At 45.2% G+C, this 22,539-nt stretch overlaps 1 protein-coding gene across 1 annotated transcript in view; it reads left to right on the forward strand.

Moving 5' to 3' along the window:
* Window positions 1-21,936, forward strand: part of KMO (kynurenine 3-monooxygenase) — a 525,463-nt gene extending 503,527 nt beyond the window's left edge. The window contains exons 12-14 of the mRNA XM_075269516.1: window positions 11,451-11,533; window positions 21,596-21,697; window positions 21,883-21,936. Of these exons, the coding sequence (XP_075125617.1) occupies window positions 11,451-11,533; window positions 21,596-21,697; window positions 21,883-21,936 (239 nt within the window). The remainder of the gene's footprint in view (window positions 1-11,450; window positions 11,534-21,595; window positions 21,698-21,882) is intronic.
* The last annotated feature ends 603 nt before the right edge of the window (window positions 21,937-22,539 follow it).

Here is a 22,539-nt window from a genome sequence, read left to right on the forward strand (position 1 = left end):
GCAAGTATCCCATCCTTGTTGGTGTGGTACTTTGTGCAGATGCACATATCTAATCCTCCCCGTGTGGTATTGTGTGAAGAGGCGCGTATCTAATCCTCCAGTAAGTGAAATGACTCTGGCATGTGGTACTGTGTGCAGATGCGCGTATCTAATACTCTGGCGTGTGGTACTGTGTGCATATGCACGTATCTAATCCTCCCCCATGTGGAACTGTGTGCTGAGACGCGTATCTAATTCTCTGGCATGTGGTACTGTGTGCAGAGACCTGTATCTAACCCTCCAAAGTGTGGTACTTTGTTCAGATGCACGTATCTAATCCTCCCCTGTGTGGTATTGTGTGAAGAGGCGCGTATCTAATCCTACGGCGTGTGGAACTGTGTGCAGACGCGTGTATCTAATCCTATGGCGTGTACAACTGTGTGCAGACGCGCGTTTCTAATCCTCTGGCGTGTGGATCTGTAAGCAGATGCACGTATCTAATCCTACGGCATAATGGTACTGTGTGCAGACCTGCTTATCTAATCCTCTGGTGTGTGGAACTGTGTGCAGATGCACGTATCCAATCCTCTGGCATGTGGTATTGTGTGCAGACGCATGTATCCAATTCCCAGGCATATGGTACTGTGTGCAGACGCGCGTATCTAATCCTCCGGCGTGTGAAACTGTGTGCAGATGCATGTATCTAATACTACGGCATGTGGTACAGTGTGCAGACGTGCGTTTCTAATCCTCCAGCGTATGGAACTGTGTGAAGATGCGCATATCTAATCCTTCCCCGTGTGATACTGTGTGTAGAAACGTGTATCTAATCCTCTGGTGGTGGTACTATGTGAAGACATGCGTATATAATCCTCCAGCGTGTGGTACTTAGAGCAGACACACGTATCTAATCCTTCAGCGTATGTAACTGTATGCAGACACACACATCTAACCCTTGGTCGTGTGGTACTGTGTGCAGATGCACGTATCTAATCCTCCCCCGTGTGGTATTGTGTGAAGAGGCGTGTATCTAATCCTACGGAGTGTGGAACTGTGTGTAGACGCACATATCTAAAACTACGGCATGTGGTACTGTGTGCAGACACACGTATCTAATCCTACGGCATGTGGTACTGTGTGTAGACGCGCGTATCTAATCCTATGACATGTGATACTGTGTGCAGACGCGTGTATCTAATCCTATGGCGTGTACAACTGTGTGAAGACACGTGTATCTAATCCTCCTCTGTGTGGTATTGTGTGAAGAGGCGCATATCTAATCCTACGGCATGTGGAATGGTGTGTAGACGCGCGTATCCAATCCTACGGCATGTGGTACTGTGTGTAGACGCACGTATCTAATCCTCCCCCGTGTGGTACTGTGTGCAGATGCGCGAATCTAATTCTCTGGCTTGTGGTACTGTGTGCAGAGGCATGTATCTAATCCTCCAAAGTGTGATACTGTGTGCACACACACATATCTAATCCTCCCCTGTGTGGTATTGTGTGAAGAGGCGCGTATCTAGTCCTTTGGCGTGTGGAAGTATGTGTAGACACGCGTATCTAATCCTACTGCATGTGGTACTGTGTGCAGACGCGTGTATCTAATCGTATGGCGTGTACAACTGTGTGCAGACGCGCGTATCTAATCCTCTGGAGTGTGGAACTGTGTGTAGATGCGTGTATCTAATCCTACGGCAGGCATGTGGTACTCTGTGCAGACGTGTGTATCTAATCCTACGGCATGTGGTACTGTGTGTAGACACGCGTATCTAATCCTATGGCATGTGGTACTGTGTGCAGACACGTGTATCTAGTCCTATGGTGTGTACAACTGTGTGAAGACACGTGTATCTAATCCACCCCTGTGTGGTATTGTGTGAAGAGGCGCGTATCTAATGCTACGGCATGTGGTACTGTGTGAAGACACGTGTATCTAATCCTCCCCCGTGTGGTACTGTGTGCAGACGCACGTATCTAATCATCCCCCGTGTGATACTGTGTGCTAAGACGCGTATCTAATTCTCTGGCTTGTGGTACTGTGTGCAGAGGTATGTATCTAATTCTCCAAAGTGTGGTACTGTGTGCACACACACACGTATCTAATCCTCTGGAGGGAGTGTGGAACTGTGTGTAGATGCGTGTATCTAATCCTACGGCATGTGGTACTCTGTGCAGACGCGTGTATCTAATCCTATGGCATGTACAAATGTGTGCAGACTCGCGTTCTAATCCTCTGGAGTGTGGAACTGTGTGTAGACGCCTGTATCTAATCCTTCGGCATGTGGAACCGTGTGCAGACGCACGTATCAAATCCTTCAGTGTATGGAACTGTGTGCAGAAGTGCATATTTAATCCTCTGGTGTGTGGGACTGTGTGCAGACCCGTGTATCTAATTCTACGGCATGTGGTACTGTGTGTAGACGCGTGTATCTAATCCTATGGCATGTGGTACTGTGTGCAGACGCGTGTATCTAATCCTATGGCGTGTACAACTGTGTGAAGACACGTGTATCTAATCCTCCCCTGTGTGGTATTGTGTGAAGAGGCACGTATCTAACCCTACGGCGTGTGGAACTGTGTGTAGACGCGTGTATCCAATCCCCTGGCATGTGGTACTGTGTGCAGATGCGCGTATCTAATCCTATGGCATGTGGTACTGTGTGTAGACGCGTGTATCTAATCCTCCCCCGTATGGTACTGTGTGCAGAGGCGCGTATCTAATCCTTCGGCGTGTGGAACTATGTGTAGACGCGCGTATCTAATCCTACTGCATGTGGTACTGTGTGCAGACGCGTGTATCTAATCCTATGGCGTGTACAAATGTGTGCAGATGCGCGTATCTAATCCTCTGGAGTGTGGAACTGTGTGTAGACGCGTATATCTAATCCTACGGTATGTGGTACTCTGCGCAGACGCGCGTATCTAATCCTCTGGAGTGTGGAACTGTGTGTAGACGCCTGTATCTAATCCTTCGGCATGTGGAACCGTGTGCAGATGCACGTATCAAATCCTTCAGTGTGTGGAACTGTGTGCAGAAGTGCGTATTTCATCCTCTGGTGTGTGGGACTGTGTGCAGACCCGTGTATCTAATCCTCTGGCGTGTGATACTGTGTGCTGATCTGTGTATCTAATCCTCTGATGCGTGTATCTCAGTTTGGATATCAGTGTTGTATTGTGCATGTGGAGTGACAGTGTGTATTGCAGTTGGAGTATGAGTGAAAGTTTTGCAGCCGAGAAGAAGGGCCGCATAGCGCCCGAAACGCGTAGGCTTGTACCAGACTAACCTGTACAGTTACACCTGTAACTTTTTTAATATGGAAGAATAAAGAGTTAATTTTTAACCTCGTGGATCCTTGTTCTAAATTGGCACCTTGGATGCAGCTGACGTCTCTTATTGTCGTCTACTGCCGTATCAGGGGGTTGGAGTCCGCCCACAAGCCGTGCTCTCCAAGATGCCCTTACAATACGTTACAGGGTGAGCTGTAACGTAACTTTTTTTCTTGTTACTCGAAAGTCTTGCAGGTTTGTATTGGCTAAGGGGGGGGGGGGGGCACTGTGTTTGGAATGCTGTATCTCAGCAACGGTACGTCTGAGCGAGTTGGAGTCTCGTCTTAAACCTTCCCGGATATCTGAAGTATCTCTGTACCAAATTTGGTGAAGATTGGTCCAGTCGTTTGGTTCGCATTAGAAAACAGACAGACAGACAGACAAGAATTCATTTTTATAATATAGAGAGATAATGTTTGACAGAACCTCTAGACTGCAAGACACTGCAGTGAGGTCCACAAGCCCCAGGAGGGCAGCCGTCTCACTGAGCACAGCAGCAGATTATAAGATGCAATACACACTGTATCAGTTAACTCACAGGCACGGTTAGTGTGTGCGGCCTGAAGTACAAACTACCATTTAAGGCACTGGGTAGTTGTGTTTGTGCAGGTTTAGTGTGAAAAGACCTGTGTGTAGGTGCTATTAAGTAAAGGCTGTCAGCGGTTAAACATCCCCCCTGATCAGCAACACAAAAATGCTCCACAACAGCTAGGAGCTACTGTGTCAATACACGGGCAATAGTATATTCCATAGAGCCCTGCTGGCAGCACCATGGGCTGGAACAGCAATCACTGCACAGAGCCCTCAGTCAGGCTACATGCCTAGCAGGGATAATGCACTCAGGTATCTTTGATTAGAACAGGCAGTTAAGTCAGCTTTCTGGTCCCTAACGGCAGTGCCCTAGTTGTGCCAAGGAATGCTATCCTAGCAGCCTAGTCTGGCAACCTGCCTAACACCGGAACCGAGCCCTGACCTCCTGTCTCAAAGAATTTTAGTTATTAAAGTGGGAGTGCCCGGCGGGCATCGACTCACACTATATAAAAGCAAGTCCCCACCCCACAGGGCGGTGGCATTGACTTCACCGCACACTCTCAGTAGGGGGAGAAAGGGACTTAGCCTCCATGCGACTCCAAAAGGTACGAGCATGCTCAGTAGGGAAGAAATGGGACTTAGCCCCTGTGCGACTCAAAAAGGTACAAGCATGCTCAGTAGGGAAGAAATGGGACTTAGCCTCCACACCCCTAACTGCACGACGCCGAGGACGGGAGCTGGATTGGCCTGCAGGTGTCGCTGTGAGCTGGGAGGTCAACCTGCGGGAGCCCATCCTAAAATTATCCCCCCTCCTAGCACCCCCCCCCCTTCAAAAGTCGCAATAAGACCTGGTGCGTCAGCCGTGGTTCGCCTTCTCACTTTAGAAGCAGAAGGAGCCTTCTGTGCGGAATCCCACACTAACCGCACCTCCGTGGCCCACTGCGGGCAACTCCCTAGAGGGTTTATTACAGGCGCAGGGCACACATGCCTGCACAAAAACCCTGACATCACGAGTAGAGATGAGCGAACACTAAAATGTTCGAGGTTCGAAATTCGATTCGAACAGCCGCTCACTGTTCGAGTGTTCGAATGGGTTTCGAACCCCATTATAGTCTATGGGGAACATAAACTCGTTAAGGGGGAAACCCAAATTCGTGTCTGGAGGGTCACCAAGTCCACTATGACACCCCAGGAAATGATACCAACACCCTGGAATGACACTGGGACAGCAGGGGAAGCATGTCTGGGGGCATAAAAGTCACTTTATTTCATGGAAATCCCTGTCAGTTTGCGATTTTCGCAAGCTAACTTTTCCCCATAGAAATGCATTGGCCAGTGCTGATTGGCCAGAGTACGGAACTCGACCAATCAGCGCTGGCTCTGCTGGAGGAGGCGGAGTCTAAGATCGCTCCACACCAGTCTCCATTCAGGTCCGACCTTAGACTCCGCCTCCTCCGGCAGAGCCAGCGCTGATTGGCCGAAGGCTGGCCAATGCATTCCTATGCGAATGCAGACTTAGCAGTGCTGAGTCAGTTTTGCTCAACTACACATCTGATGCACACTCGGCACTGCTACATCAGATGTAGCAATCTGATGTAGCAGAGCCGAGGGTGCACTAGAACCCCTGTGCAAACTCAGTTCACGCTAATAGAATGCATTGGCCAGCGCTGATTGGCCAATGCATTCTATTAGCCCGATGAAGTAGAGCTGAATGTGTGTGCTAAGCACACACATTCAGCACTGCTTCATCACGCCAATACAATGCATTAGCCAGTGCTGATTGGCCAGAGTACGGAATTCGGCCAATCAGCGCTGGCCAATGCATTCTATTAGCCCGATGAAGTAGAGCTGAATGTGTGTGCTAAGCACACACATTCAGCACTGCTTCATCACGCCAATACAATGCATTAGCCAGTGCTGATTGGCCAGAGTACGGAATTCGGCCAATCAGCGCTGGCTCTGCTGGAGGAGGCGGAGTCTAAGGTCGGACCTGAATGGAGACTGGTGTGGAGCGATCTTAGACTCCGCCTCCTCCAGCAGAGCCAGCGCTGATTGGCCGAATTCCGTACTCTGGCCAATCAGCGCTGGCCAATGCATTCTATTAGCCCGATGAAGTAGAGCTGAATGTGTGTGCTAAGCACACACATTCAGCACTGCTTCATCACGCCAATACAATGCATTAGCCAGTGCTGATTGGCCAGAGTACGGAATTCGGCCAATCAGCGCTGGCTCTGCTGGAGGAGGCGGAGTCTAAGATCGCTCCACACCAGTCTCCATTCAGGTCCGACCTTAGACTCCGCCTCCTCCGGCAGAGCCAGCGCTGATTGGCCGAAGGCTGGCCAATGCATTCCTATGCGAATGCAGACTTAGCAGTGCTGAGTCAGTTTTGCTCAACTACACATCTGATGCACACTCGGCACTGCTACATCAGATGTAGCAATCTGATGTAGCAGAGCCGAGGGTGCACTAGAACCCCTGTGCAAACTCAGTTCACGCTAATAGAATGCATTGGCCAGCGCTGATTGGCCAATGCATTCTATTAGCCCGATGAAGTAGAGCTGAATGTGTGTGCTAAGCACACTCATTCAGCACTGCTTCATCACGCCAATACAATGCATTAGCCAGTGCTGATTGGCCAGAGTACGGAATTCGGCCAATCAGCGCTGGCTCTGCTGGAGGAGGCGGAGTCTAAGGTCGGACCTGAATGGAGACTGGTGTGGAGCGATCTTAGACTCCGCCTCCTCCAGCAGAGCCAGCGCTGATTGGCCGAATTCCGTACTCTGGCCAATCAGCACTGGCTAATGCATTGTATTGGCGTGATGAAGCAGTGCTGAATGTGTGTGCTTAGCACACACATTCAGCTCTACTTCATCGGGCTAATAGAATGCATTGGCCAGCGCTGATTGGCCGAATTCCGTACTCTGGCCAATCAGCGCTGGCCAATGCATTCTATTAGCCCGATGAAGTAGAGCTGAATGTGTGTGCTTAGCACACACATTCAGCTCTACTTCATCAGGCTAATAGAATACATTGGCCAATCAGCGCTGGCCAATGCATTCTATTAGCTTGATGAAGCAGAGTGTGCACAAGGGTTCAAGCGCACCCTCGGCTCTGATGTAGCAGAGCTGAGGGTGCACAAGTGTTCAAGTGCACCCTCGGCTCTCCTACATCAGAGCCGAGGGTGCGCTTGAACCCTTGTGCAGCCTCGGCTCTGCTACATCAGAGCCGAGGGTGCGCTTGAACCCTTGTGCACACTCTGCTTCATCAAGCTAATAGAATGCATTGGCCAGCACTGATTGGCCAGAGTACGGAATTCGGCCAATCAGCGCTGGCCAATGCATCCCTATGGGAAAAAGTTTATCTCACAAAAATCACAATTACACACCCGATAGAGCCCCAAAAAGTTATTTTTAATAACATTCCCCCCTAAATAAAGGTTATCCCTAGCTATCCCTGCCTGTACAGCTATCCCTGTCTCATAGTCACAAAGTTCACATTCTCATATGACCCGGATTTGAAATCCACTATTCGTCTAAAATGGAGGTCACCTGTTTTCGGCAGCCAATGACTTTTTCCAATTTTTTTCAATGCCCCCGGTGTCGTAGTTCCTGTCCCACCTCCCCTGCGCTGTTATTGGTGCAAAAAAGGCGCCAGGGAAGGTGGGAGGGGAATCGAATTTTGGCGCACTTTACCACGTGGTGTTCGATTCGATTCGAACATGGCGAACACCCTGATATCCGATCGAACATGTGTTCGATAGAACACTGTTCGCTCATCTCTAATCACGAGCCATTCCAGGATGGAAATATGATCTGCCCAGGAGTTCCTGCGTTCTCCTGCCGCTAAAATGTTCCCCAATGCGTGAGGAGTGCGCCCAGGCGAGCATCTCCCGATGCCTATTGGATGGCACAAAAGTCTTATCTGGCTTCCCCTATTCTTGGAAGAGGGGTGAGACCACCAAAACCTTCTGGAAGGAATAACAAGTTGTTCCGTCTCAGTGGCCCCAGACTCGGCACCGATGAGGGACACACATGTCTCCTAGGAGGCATGACCCCAGGGACCAACTCTATGGGGCTATCACAGGGACGGTGCTGTGAATCTGTCAAATCTACGGTCGCGGGTTGGAGAGTGATCCCCTCAGCTTGTAATAGGCAGTGCTGATGACAGTGCTCACTCCAGGACAATATCTCTCCAGTGACCCAGTTAATTTGTGGAGAGTGTTGGCGAAGCCACGGGAGACCCAGGAGGAGATCATCCATACCCTCATGCAGAGACAAAAAATAAATGGTCTTCCTATGTTGGGAGGGGAGTGTCATAACTAGCAGTACCGTCTGCTGTGTGATCTCCACAGATAAGATAGAGCCATTCACGACTCATACCTTAGTTGGCTGTGGTAGAAACACCAATGGAATGCCTTTCTTGCGTGCAAACTCAGATGACATAAAGACCCCGTCTGCTCCTGAGTCTACGCACGCCTTGGCAGATATAGTACGGGTACCTTCCACTAGGTGTACAGTGAAAACTAGCTTGGTGGACGGTATAGACATAGCTATTAGAGATGAGCAAACACTAAAATGTTCGGGGTTCGAAATCCGATTCGAACAGTCGCACACAGTTCGACTGTTTGAATGGGTTTTGAACCCCATTATAGTCGTTTCAGGGGTAGGCAACATTCGATCAAATTCTACTTACCAATACATGAGTGAGGGTCGGGCTGGATTCTTCTCCCTGCGCAGCGACCCCGCGTCCTCTTCCGGCCTTGAATTCACTCTGCTAGGCATCGGGGATCCTTGTTCTAAATTGGCACCTTGGATGCAGCTGGCGTCTCTTATTGTCGTCTACTGCCGTATCAGGGGGTTGGAGTCCGCCCACAAGCCGTGCTCTCCAAGATGCCCTTACAATACGTTACAGTTGCTGCAAGAGAACTCTCTCCAGCGACGCCTCCATCTTCAACAGCAACCGCGTCTTCTTCCGGCTGGGGGTCACACTCCGCTCTTGCACGCATGCACAGTATGCTCCTGTAGTTCCTGTAGTTCTACGGAGAACTACAGGAGCGTACTGCGCATGCACACAAGAGCGGAGTGTGACCCCCAGCCGGAAGAAGACGCGGTTGCTGTTGCAGATGGAGAAGTGGCAGGAGAGAGTTCTCTGGCAGCATTGGAGACGCCCCAGTGCTGCAAGAGAACTACTTTGCATACAGGTGAAAACTGGTATTTCTACTGAATTGCGGGTCAGAGACGACTTCTAAAAAAGAGACGAATAGCCTTTCTAAAGGCTATTCTAACGTGTTAACAAGAAAAAAAGGATTTTTAATGGTAGAATCCCTTTAAATAAAAGGATACAGAAATACTATACCCATGCAGAAAAGAGTTGCAGTTTCAAAGTACTGTGTTGAGGCCTTAAGCTATCTCATGTGTGTTTGTATTTTTAGGTATTTAAACAGTTCAGACTTGTTCAGTCCATGTGATACATATATTTAAAATCTTGTTTTGAGTCTTATCTGTATGTATATCTCTAATATATATATAAACGAGTTTCTGTCTGTCTGTCCACTATGCACAACCAAACGACTGGATACATCGCATGTACGGGAAGGATTTAGACTGGGTCTCAACTCTCTCGGACGTACCATTCCTGAGATACACTATTCCCAAAACAATAACACACATTAGCCAATACAAACCTGCAAGTCTTTCACTCATATTCCAACTGCCATACACATGGACACTCCATATGCACAATCCAACACTGATATCTGAACACACATCAGAGGATCAGAGGATCTGTGTATACACATCACAGGATTGGATACACAGCTCAGAACACAGTATCACACATCAGGGAATTAGAAACACAGCTCAGCACACACTATCACTCATCAGAGTATTAGATACACAGGACAACACACACCAACACACATCTGCGGTATAGATACACAGCTCAGCACAGTATCACACTGTTACGATGGGCTCCCGTAGGTTTGCCTTCAGGCGCACAGCATCACCTGTGGGCCAAACCAACTCTCGCCCTCGATGTCGGACAGTGAGGCGACTGGTATATAAGTCCAGCTTTTTCCCTACTGAGCATGCTAAGACATTTCGGAGCCGCTCAGAGGTTAAGTCCCATTTTGGCCATACTGCGCATGACTGATGTGGTCATGGCCACCGCCTCTGCTGGGCGGGGAATTCCCTTTATATAGTGTGAGTCGACGCCCGTCCGGTGCTCACACTTTCACAAAAAACACTTGAGTCAGGAGGTTGAGGCCAGGTTCCAGTTATAGGCAGGAGCAGTTTAGGGGTCTAGACAGGATCCCTTGGCTCTGCCAGTGGGAATCAGAAAAGCCTATGTGTAACTGTCCACTCCAAGCTGTTGTGGAGCCATTTGTGTTGCTGACAGGGGTAACGTTTAACCTCTTAGGCAGCCTTAGCTGCAGCCTATTGTCAGGTGCAGATCGCCAGTGAGGTCAACTGGTGTAAATCCTCATTGCAGCCTGTTCACATTGAAGCTGCACAAACCCATTTACCCAGTGAGGTCAACTGGTGTAAATCTCCATTGCAGCCTGTTCACACTGAAGCTGCACAAACCCATTTGCCCAGTGAGGTCAACTGGTGTAGATCTCCATTGCATCCTGTTCACACTGACGCTGCACAAACACAGTTACCCTGTGAAATTAACTGGTTTAAAACCTCATTGCAGCCTGTTCACATTGTAACTGCACAAACGCATTCACCCAGAGAAGTTAACTGGTGCACGTGTGTTACTCCCTGTTCAGACATACTGCTGCCTGTTTCAGGCACACAGCTGCCCTCAGGAGCTTGTGGACCTCACTGCAGTGTCTTGCAGTCTAGTGGTTCTGTCATTGAAAAAAAATATTTATATATATATATATATATATATATATATATATATATGTATATATATATATATACACACACACACACAACAGTAGCACACACATCAGAGAGTTAGATACACAGCTCAGCACGCACTATCACACACCAGGGTATTAGATACACTGCTCAGCACACACTATCACACATGTATGGATTAGATACACAGGTCAGCATACAACATCACACATCAGGGAATTAGCTACACAGCTAAGCACAGTACAACATCAGAGGATTAGGTACACAGCTCAGCACAGTATCACACATCAGAGGGTTAGATACACAACTCAACATCAGGGGATAAGATACACAGTTGAACACATGCAATCACACAGCAGAATTTTATTCCATGTTTCCATAACAACCCAGGCGCTGTAGATGACACTGTTATACAAGTTCACATTCACACAGCTTTACTCTAGGTATCCATAACACCCGATCACAGGTTTTAACCTGATATCCAAACTGAGATACACATGATTATATGATGCTTATGGACAAACACACACACACACACAAATGGCATACAAATGGACCAGTGCAAAACTGGGCAATTTTTATGGGGCCACTACACAAACAAAAAATTAAATATATGCGTGCAAAGCTGGATCCTCCTGCTAGTTTTCTATATATCTCATCTCAAATTCTTGTAAATTCAAATGTAATTTTGATTGATTCCATCAATGAGATTCCAACGTATTTTTTTTTTTTTTTTTGTAGGAGTCTGTGTCCCTGAGTTTTCCCAACTTAGGGTATCTGATGCTCATGCAATTTCAGACCTGGCTATGTATAATTATAAAGAGGTATGTTATTTTTAAAAAGGGTCCAATTCATTTAAAAAGAGTACAATGTGCTGGTTGTTTTTGTACCGTGTTAGCCAGTGGGTATGAAATATAAAAAAAAAAGCCAAAAAAACTTGAGTCTTCATTAGATGATACCTTTTTTAATGGCTAACTCATAATGATGACAGAATATAACGTTTCAAAGCTCTTTGGCTTCTTCTTCAGATATAACTAAAAACAATTTCTGAAGGATGCATATTTATGTACAACAGGACACATAGGGATAGGATTTCAGGAGGGAGGGGGGAAGAGGCTTATTAGTATATACATGTAAACAATTCACAGTTCCCAGGTTCTTATCTTTATGGCTGTCTTAGTTCAGTGATTTCTGTAGAATGACATGAACCCATGTGAGACATTCATTCCATTCTCCAGAGTGTTAAATAAAGTCATGCTCTTGTACTCATAAATCCGTCTGTTTCCTTGATTTAAAATTCCCTCTTAAAACCAACATTTTCACGTCATTGGTGATATTATGATCTTCATTGCAGAAATGTTTTGGCTTGGGAAGGTCCATCCTTTGTTCTCTAATTGTATGGCAATGTGAATTAATTCTCATTCTGAGCTTCTGACCGGTCTCTCCAACATACAGATTTTCAGTGGAACATTTGGTGCACATTATTAAATACACTATATTAGGTGTGTTATAGGTGAATGTACCTGGGATTTTATATTCCCAGTTAGAGTTTGGTATCTCCATCCTGTCAGTGGTCAGTATGTGAGGGCAGGTTTTGCACCTTTTCTGTCCACATGGGAATGTTCCTGTTAGGTGGAGGTGACAGTGAGCTGCTAATAACCATATTCCTGAGGTTTGGTGGCTGTCTGTAGCACAGGAGAGGGGGGTCTAGATATATGGATTTTAGACAGTTGTTTTTTTTGCAGTAGTGGATGTAATTTGCATGTGATTCCTCTCTGAGTCTCCAGGTGTGGGTTATATGTGATGACCAGAGGCACCCGGTTGTTTTCCTGTTTGGTATTGTATTTTAATAAATCCGATCTTGGTATTCTGGTGGCCCTGGTGATTTGGTTTTCAACTGTTCTTGGATGGTAACTCTGCCTCAAGAATGTGTTTTTGAGGCCCCCTAGGTGTTTGTCTCTATCTGCAGGGTTTGAACATATGCAATGATATCTTAGGTAGGTAGAGCAGTCAATTGGTTTCCGATACAGTGATGTCTCAATTTTGTTGTCCTGTATCTTGATGACTGCGTCCAGGAAGTTTATTTCAGACAAGGAGTAATTGAGCGTCAGGTTGATGGTGGAATGGAACTAGTTGAATCTCTTAATTGCCAAGCTTGAGAGTGACTTTCTATCCACCTGCACCACCATGCCTCTGGCCTACTACCGTTTAATTGATGATATTATAATCATTTGGACTGGGTCTGAACAACAGCTGAAAACCTTCCATGAACAATTCAACCAGTTCCATCCCACCATCATCCTGATGCTCAGGTTGATGGTGGGATGGCCTTAATTACTCAACTGAACTCTCTGATGTTGGGTCTTTACCATACACCCTTTACTTGCCTTGCTGGAACATACCTGTTCTCCCAGACCACACCCTTCACTCTATCACAGAACCCATACAACAGATTATGAACACATATATGGGGTATTGATGTGTTCAGGAGAAATTGTGTAACAAACTGTGGGGTGCTTTTTCTCTTTTAACCTCTTGTGAAAATTACCGTATTTTTCGGACTATAAGACGCACTGGACTATAAGACTATAAGAAGGTTTTAGAGGAGAAACATAGGGAAAAAAAATTTTCAGGCAAAAAATGGTAAAATATTTAATATATGGGAGTTGTAGTTTTGGAACAGCTGCAAGGCCACATTGACAGGTGACCCTGCAGCTGTACGGGGATGTATAGGGCGTTTTTTTGTGGGGCCAGGTGTACTTTTTAGATATACCATTTTGGGAAATGTTTATTGCTTAGATCACCTTTTATTTAATTCAGAGGCAAAACAGAGAGAAAAACCCGGCAGTTTAGCACTTTTGATTTTGACGTTCACTGTACATAAAAATATTAGTAGACAGGGCATTTTCAGACACAGGGATACCTAATGTGTATGTTTCACAGTAATGTTATACTTTTATATGTATTCTAGGGAAAGGAGGTGAACATTTTATTTTTTATTATATTTTTTTTGTGGTTTTTTTTTTTTTTTTTTTACTATTTTATTATCCCCCGCCTAGGGGGCTTGAACCTGCAATCATTTGATTGCAAGTCCCATAGACGGCAATACAAGTGTATTGCCGTCTATGGGAGATTCTATACATTACTATCGCGGAGGGTCATAGACCAGCCGCGATAGTAATATATATCTATGACAGGCCTGAGAGCCTTCATTAGGCTCCCGGCTGTCATCGGAACAGGTCGGCTCCTGCGGCCTCGCCGTGCAGGAGCCGGCCTGCATCACTAAAGGTATGGGGCCGGTGGGGGCCCCGGGGCTAACTGACTGCCGAGACCTGTGGAGGAGGAGCGGATTTGCAGCATGGCCGCGCTACTGCCACCACTGGTTTTCTTCAGCGGCAGGAGCGTGGCAATCTGCAGGCCCCGGCAGCTAAGACACTCCCCGGCATCTGCTGTAATAGACCGGCGGATGCCGGGGAGTGTCTTAGCTGCCGGGGCCTGCAGATTGTCATGCTCCTGCCGCTGAAGAAAACCAGCGGTGGCAGTAGCGCGGCAATCTGCAGGCCCCGGCAGCTAAGACACTCCCCGGCATCCACCGGTCTATTACAGCAGATGCCGGGGACTGTCTTAGCTGCCGGGGCCTGCAGATTGTCACGCTCCTGCCACTGAAGAAAACCAGCGGTGGCAGTAGCGCGGCCATGCTGCAAACCCACTCCTCCACCCACATTCAGACTATAAGACGCACCCTCATTTTCCTCCGAAATTTGGGGGGAAAAAAGTGCGTCTTATAGTCCGAAAAATACGGTAAAACTTTAGGGATAATATGACATTTTCGTAATTTTTCATTTACACATCCCAGTGTTAACAAAATCTGTGAGGCCGTGGGGTCAAAATGCTCACTATACCCCTTGATGAATTCTGTCAGGGGTGTAGTTTCCAAAATGTGGTCACTTTTTTGGGGTTCCCTTTGTACCAATGTACTCTAGGGGCTGTGCAAATGAGACAAGGCACCTGAAAACTATTCCAGCAAAATATGTTTTTCATACCCCCAATGTCACTCCTTCCCTTCTGTTGTCTGCCATGTGCTCAAAAATCAGTTTACACCCACATCTGGGGTATTGGAGAAATTGTATGACAACCTGTGAGATTCACTGTCTCTTTTAACCCTTTGTGAATGTGTTTATTTTTGGGGCTAAATGAATGTATTGCAGAAAAAAAAAATAATGTCTAAATGTCACCTCCATATTGATTTAATTTCCATGAAATGCTTAAAGGGTTAACAAACTTCCCAAATGTTGTTTTGAAATATGTGAGGGGTGCAGTTTTGGAAATGGGGTGATTTATGAGGGTTTCTAATATATAGGCCATTATAATTTCCTTCAGAACTAAGGTGGTCCCTAAAAAATTAGTTTGGGAAATGTTCTTGTAAATCTGGAAAATCAAAGTCTTCTAACATTCAAAATATATTAAATGACAATTAAAAGATGATTCCAATATAAAGTAGATATATGGTAGATAGTATTTTTTCATGTATTTGTATAATTAGACTGTTTGAAAAGCAGAGCATTTCACATTTTGAAAATTGCGTTTTCTTCCAAAATTTACATCGAATTTCCTTTTTTAACCACTTCAGTACCGGGCCAATTTGTGGTCCAGGACCAGACACATTTTAGGTTTATTATGTATCTGCGGTTTTGAGGTCTGTAAAAAATTCTCGTATGTCTTAGTCAACTAATCTTTGCGTCTTTTTTCGGGGACACATAGGGCTTTATTTTTATGTTATTTTTATTTTCAAATGTGTTTTAATTTTTTTTTATCCAGGAAAATATAAACAAAATAGGAGGGAAATTGTGTCTGGTTTTCAATTTATAATTTTTTTTTTTTTATTTAATAACACAAAGTGTCACTGAAAAACTTTATAAATAGTTTTTCCTCTCCGTTACAGTAATTTTTATTTTGTATGGTGTCGTCGGTGGCGGAGCTATAACCTTTAATAATGGCGTTTTATTAGCGTATTATTTATTTTTTATTATTATTTTATTTACATTTTTTTAAAACTTTTTTATTATATTTTTATTTTATTTTTTTTCCAGATTGTGTCCCCATAAGGTGATAAGAGACCTTTGGGGACATCTGATCACTTTTTTTTTTTGTACTTGAGGCTGATTTCTCCTATAACTGGGGCTGGTAAATTTAACCTTAGTTACAGGAGGAATACAGACTCCTGCACATTGCATACACAGTATGCAGAGCTGATCTGAGTCCTGTAGGACCCAGCAGCTCTGGCAGGACACTGCTCCCGGCGGATCACGTGTCTGCCGGGTCAGAGGGCAGCTGATTTATGGCTGCGTCCATAGCCGTGTATACAGCGCTCATTGAGCGCTGTATACAGCGCTCATTGAGCGCTGTATACACAGCGATCGAGAAGGCAGGGGAGGTAATAAATCTGCCCTGTCTTCTCTCTAGGAGCTCCGGCTGAAGTTACAGCCGGCTCCTAGTGAAAGCAGCTACACGGTCTCCATGCAGCTGCTGTGTTCTGGTGGACGTACAAGTACGTCCGGTCAGAACTAGACAACCACTTCCCAGATGTATATAGTCTATGGGCGGTCCGGAAGTGGTTAAAATAAATAAATACAAAAACATTGATTAGTGTTTACTAGAGTTGATTCGAATAGTATTCGAAACATAGTTTCGAATATCTCACTCCCATAGGAATGAATGGAAGTGGCCAAACAGCAAGGGGTTAAGCGCCAACAGCCGGCGCCGGCCACTTCCTTCCATTCATTGAAACCACCCATAAATGACACCATTTTATAAACTAGACCCCTTGAGGTATTCATTGAGGGGTATAGTGAGTATTTTGACCCCATAGGTTTTAAAAGAATTTGTGTCAAACAAAAAATTGTCATATTCTTTACACAAAAGAGTTATTTTAAAGGCAGTTTTTTTGCACACAAGGCATGAAAATAAAGAAAAACACCCCAAAATAGATGGCCCCATTTCTCCCGTGTTCCAAAATGTACACTTTGTGGCCTTAATCCTATGTACGGACGCACGGTAGGGCCCAAAAAGATGGGAGCACCAACTGGATTTCAAGACACAAATTTTGCTTGCAGATATTTTAGGCCCATTGCACATTCAAACAAGATTTACGTTACCAAAACAATTGAAACCCCCCATAAATGACCCCATTTTATAAACTAGACCCCTTAAGGTATTAATTGAGGAGTATAGTGAGTATTTTGACCCTATAGCCTTTTCACAGATTTTACTAACCTTGGGATGTGTAGGTTAAAAATTACTAAAATGTCCCTTTATCTCCAAAGTTTTCATTTTCACAAGGGGTTAAATGAGAAAAAGCCCCCCACATTTTGTTACACAATTTCTCCTGAATACGGCAATACCCCATATGTTGCCATAATCTGCTGTATGGGGACATGGTGGGGCTCAGAATGGAAAGAGCGCTATTTGGGTTTTGGAGAGCAGATTTTGCTGGAATATTTTTCTGGTGCCATGTTGCATTTGCTGAGCCCCTAAAGTATCAATACAATGTAAACCCCTCAAATGTGACCCCATTTTAAAAAGTACACCCATCAAAGAATGTATCAAGGTGTGTTATCACTCTGAGCCTAAAAATGCTTCCCAAAAATTAATGTACAAAATTAAAATTGAAATTTTGAAAGAAATCTGCCATTTCGGTGCCCAATACGTTGCACCCACTTTGTGTTGTCAGAGACCTGCACTCCTAAAACTATTAAGGGGCCATCCCGAGGGTCAAAAAATTATATATGTGGGTGTAAACTGCTGCTTGGGAACACAGCAGGGCTCAGAAGAGAAGGAGCAGTGCGCTTTTTAGCTTTTGGGGTACAGATTTAGAGGGACCCTCTGGGCGCCATGATGTTTTTGCAGAGCCCTGGAGGTTCCAGTAAACTGGAATTCCCCAATAAGTGACCCCATTTTGTAGGGGCAATTTTAGGGTCTCGGCAAATATAACATGGTGTCCAAACACCAACAATCTAAATCTGCACTCCAAAAGCACATAGCGCTCCTTCACATCTACGCCCTGCTGTGTACCCAAATGGCGGTGTATGCCCACATGTATGACACTGGTGTACCCCGGATAACGGACTTAATGCCATATGTGGGTAGAATTGGCTGTTTGGGCACAGCCGGGCACAGAAGGGAAGGAGCGCTATTTTGTTTTTTGGCGCACAGTTTGGTTTTTGGACATCACTTTTGCAAAGACCCTGAATTGCCAATAAAGTGGAATCTGCAGACATGTCACCCCATTTTGGACACTAGCCCACTGATGGGATTTATCAAGTGGCGTAGCGAGTGCTTTTAACCCTTGAGGGTTGCATTTATTTAGTTTCCAGAAATGAAATCGCAACTGATAATGAGAAGTTAAAAATGAAATTTTTCCAGAGATTCGCCATTTCAGTATCTGATATGTTGTGCCCAACTTATGTCAGCAGAGATACACACTCCAAAAATTGTTAAGTGGGTATCCCGGGCACAACAGCTTTCAGAGCGTTCATCTCTGATACAAGGCGGGCACCACATATTATGCACTGAAATGACCGATTCCTGGAAAAATTGGTATTTTCACTTCTCACAATCAGCTTCGTATTCATTTATGGATAATAAGTTATAGCAACACTTGGGGGTTAAAAATGCTCTCTGTACCCCTGGATAAATCCTTCAGGGGTGTAGTTTCCATAATAAGGTCTCATATCAGGGGATTCCACTTTACTGGCGTTTCAGCTCTACAAAAGTGTCATGGCATCCAAAAACCAAACCGTCTGTGCTCCAAAAACCCAAATACCCTTCTTTCCTTCTGTGTCCAACTGTGCCCTAATATCAGTTAATACTCACATATGACATTACGTCCATTATCCCAGGTACACCAGTGTCATACATGTGTCATACATGTGTCATAAACTGCAGTTTGGGTGCACAGCAGGGCGCAGAAGGGAAGGAGCGCGATGCGGCTTTTGGAGTACAGATTCAGATGTTTGGTATCTGGACGCGATGTCATGTTTGTAGAGCCTGTAAGGTACCAGAAAAGTGGATTCCTCAAAGGAGTGACCCCATTTTGAAAACTGCATCCCTCAAAGAATTTATCAGGGGGTGTAGTGAGTATTAGTATCCCAGATGTGACTGCACAGCGGATGGCGAAGAGGGAACATATAAGCTGTGCGGAGGACATTGCAGACACCAAATTCCCTACTATCTTCCAGGAGCTCCTATGATTGGTCGAGTCACTCTGGGGGTCACTTTGGGGGTCATTTCTGGTGTCCATTCCCTCATAAGGTGTAAATATGGGGTGTCCCCTGATATACGCTTGCACAGCTTATATATTCCCTTCCTGCCGCAGCCAGTTGTATTCTAATGATTTGGCGATTTTTGCGGGTTTTTGTTTTCACATTGCTGGATGTTATATTTTCTTAATTTTTCTGGTGACGTGGCCATATAAGGGCTTGTTGTTTGCGGTATGAGGTGTATTTTGTAATGACACCATTTTTGGGTGCTTACAATCTATTGAGTACATTTTATTAACTCTTTTTTTGCTGGATTTAAAAAAATTAAATCAATTCTGGCATTGAGTTTTCCCTTTTAAATTTTGCGCCATGCAGCATACAGTATAAGTAACATGTGACCTTTATTCTGAGGGTCGGTACGGTTACGGCGATGCCTCATTTATAGTATTTTTTTATGCAATACTAATTCTGCAGAACAAAAACACATTTGGGGACATAAATCAGTGATTTTTGCATAGCCACCTTCTGAGAGGCGTAACATTTTTATTTTTCGGTGGACAGTGTTGGTTGTGGGCTTATTTTTTGCGGAACAACCTGCGCTTTTTATTGGTACTATTGTGGGGTGTATATGGCTTTTTGATAACTTTTTATAGCATATTTTCTAAGGTGAGATGGTGAAAAATCATTACCGGCGTTTTTTTTCCGTTTTTTTCCCCCGACGTTTACCGTATACATTAAATATTATTTCAGTTTTATTGTACAGATTGTTACGGATGCGGCGATACCAAATATGTATTGTTTTTATTAATTTTTAGTTGTTTTTTTTTTTTACATAACTCATTTTCTATAGAAAAAAGGAGACTTTTGGGGCTTTATAATTTTATTCATTTTTTTCAAAAGCTTTATTTATTTTTCACTTTTTTTCACTTTTTATTTCACTTTTTTATGTGTCCCTCTTAGGACACTTGATTCAGCAATGATTTCATTGCTGAATCAGTATTACAGGCTGGAGACACAGGAGACACAGGCTGCACGTGTCTCCAGTCTGTAACAGGAAGCCAAGCCATGTAGACGCATCGCTTGGCTTCCTGACAACGGGGGCAGGATCAACCAGGTAACAGGGGGCTCAGGCAGTCTGGGGTCACTGGCCAGACCCCAGACTGCATGTTTTGTATATCGGCACCCTCCAATCTCGCCGTGGGGGGTGCCGATACCGCCGGCACCATCACGGAACCGCTTCAGTTCCGTGATCATGTTTGATCACAGAACTGAAGAGGTTAAAACCCCCCCATCGGAGATCCGCTCCAGTTACGTCGGCACTGACAGGGAATCCTTCCCTGACTGCCCGACGTAGTTTTCCTATAGGGCAGTCAGGAAGGACCTGTCAGTGCCGACGTAGATTCCCTATGGGCCGGTCGTTAAGGGGTTAAATCCATGGCAAGTCCGTGTGAACACAGCCTAAAGCTGATCCACAGCAGTGAAAAAAAAATGGCTGGATTGTTTTGGAAACCTGGAGTAAAGCTGTGTGTATGTAACCTTGTGTAACAGTGTCATCTACAGCGCCCTGCCCATTTAAAGCTCACCTGCAGCAGTGAAAACAAATGGCTGGGTTGTTATAGAAACTTGGAGAAAAGCTATGTGCATGTGGAGACTATGCGCCTGCAAACTACTATTGGCTAATAAGGGACTTGTGATCGTGTGTATAGCAATTGGAATATGACTGAAAGACTGGCAGGCTTGTATTGGCTAATGCAGGTCAATTTTGGGAATATTCTATCTCAGAAATGGTATGTCCTAAAGAGCTGAGTCCCAGTCTAAAACCTTCCTGTGTACCAAATTTGGTGAGGATTCATCCAGTCATTTGCTCGTGCATAAAGAACAGACAGACAGAAACTCATTTTTATATACATGAGAGACTAGCAGAAGGACCAAGCTTCACATGGGTATATTTATTTTTTTGTTTGTGTAGTAGCCCCATACAGCGACGCACCTCCCATGAGGCGACCTGAAGCGAGCACTTCAGGCAGCGCTATGCCAGGGCCCCAGGGAGGGCAGCATTTTTGATTACCTAAGACAGTCCAGGACAAGCTGTCTTGGACTGGCTTAGCACTGAGCGGTGGTTTGGGGAGGCCACTGGAGCAGCGCTGCTCCAGCATCCTCCCCTCACGCTCAGGCAGAGAGCAGGTCCACTCCGTGCCTGCGAACGGTGCTAAGCCCCGCCCCCTTAGCGTGGTCACATCCCATTTGCATGGCCACGCCCCTTCGCTCCGCCCCCTCCAGGGGGGGCAGCTTTCTGTAGTTTGCCTCGGGCGGCGAAAGGGGTAGGTTCACCCCTAGCCCCATAACAATAGTTGGTTGCTAAAAACACCAAGGAAATATTGCCACATTCCCACCTGTATCAAAATACCAGTATAAATCAGAAACCAGAAATAATACACATATACCTTATCTGCTTTGGATCAAATTGTTCCTCTTTTGTACACAAACAAAAATATGAATACAGTAACTAAATATGAGAAAGAATGGTGGAAATATGGTAATTTATAAACTGTTTTATGTTTTTTATCAAACGCAACAGAAAGTAAAGTGCATGCTTGCTAATAAACTTCATGATTGCCTTTTGAACAGATGAGATCTCATGTGAACTCCAGGTGGTTTCTTTACCGAAAATACATTGACAATGTTTTACACATGCTAATGCCCTCTACTTTCATTCCTCTTTACTCAATGGTAAGAATATTTTTTTTACTTTTTCCTACATAATCTCTTACTTAAATATTATTTGATTATCTACATTAGAGATGGGGGCATTTTTCAAAAATTCAATTCAGCTGATTTATCGAATCTTCAGAAACAATTCGATCCGAATTAATTCATGGTGAATCACATTAAAAACAGCTATTTCCTGCTGGCAGAGAGCCTTTAGCGTGGTGAAGAACACTGTGCCCTGTAGTAACATGCGGTGGTAGTGATACGATACTGTGAGTCAGTATGATAGACCTTAGAGATGAGCGAACAGTAAAATGTTCGAGATTCGATATTCGTTTCAAATAGCCGCTCAATATTCGACTATTCGATCGAATATCGAACCCCATTATAGTCTATGGGAGAAAATGCTTCGCTACAGGGGATCCTACCATTTGACTCAGGAGGGTCACCAAGTCCACTATCATACCCCAGGAAATGATGCCAACACCCTGGAAAGCAACTGGGACAGCAGGGGAAGTATGTCTGGGGGCATCAAGTACCTTTATTATGTCAGGATCCTTGTCTGCTTGCAATATGCCAGAGCTGACTTTTTCGCATAGGAATGCAATGACCAGCGTTGATTGGCCAGTCTACGGGATTCGGCCAATCAACGCTGGTTCTGCCTGAGGAGGCGGAGTCTAAAATCGATCCGCAGCAGTTTCCATTCTGGTCCAATTTTAGACTCCGCCTCCTCCGGTAGAACCAGCGTTAATTGGCTGAATGCCGTAGACTGGCCAATCAATGCTGGTCAATGCATTTCTATAGAGAGAGATATAGCAGAGCTGGCCGTGCGGTTAGCCCGGCTACTCTGGACAGATGAAAGA

Source organism: Leptodactylus fuscus, chromosome 3 (genome assembly GCF_031893055.1).
Source record: "Leptodactylus fuscus isolate aLepFus1 chromosome 3, aLepFus1.hap2, whole genome shotgun sequence".
NCBI lineage: Eukaryota > Metazoa > Chordata > Amphibia > Anura > Leptodactylidae > Leptodactylus > Leptodactylus fuscus.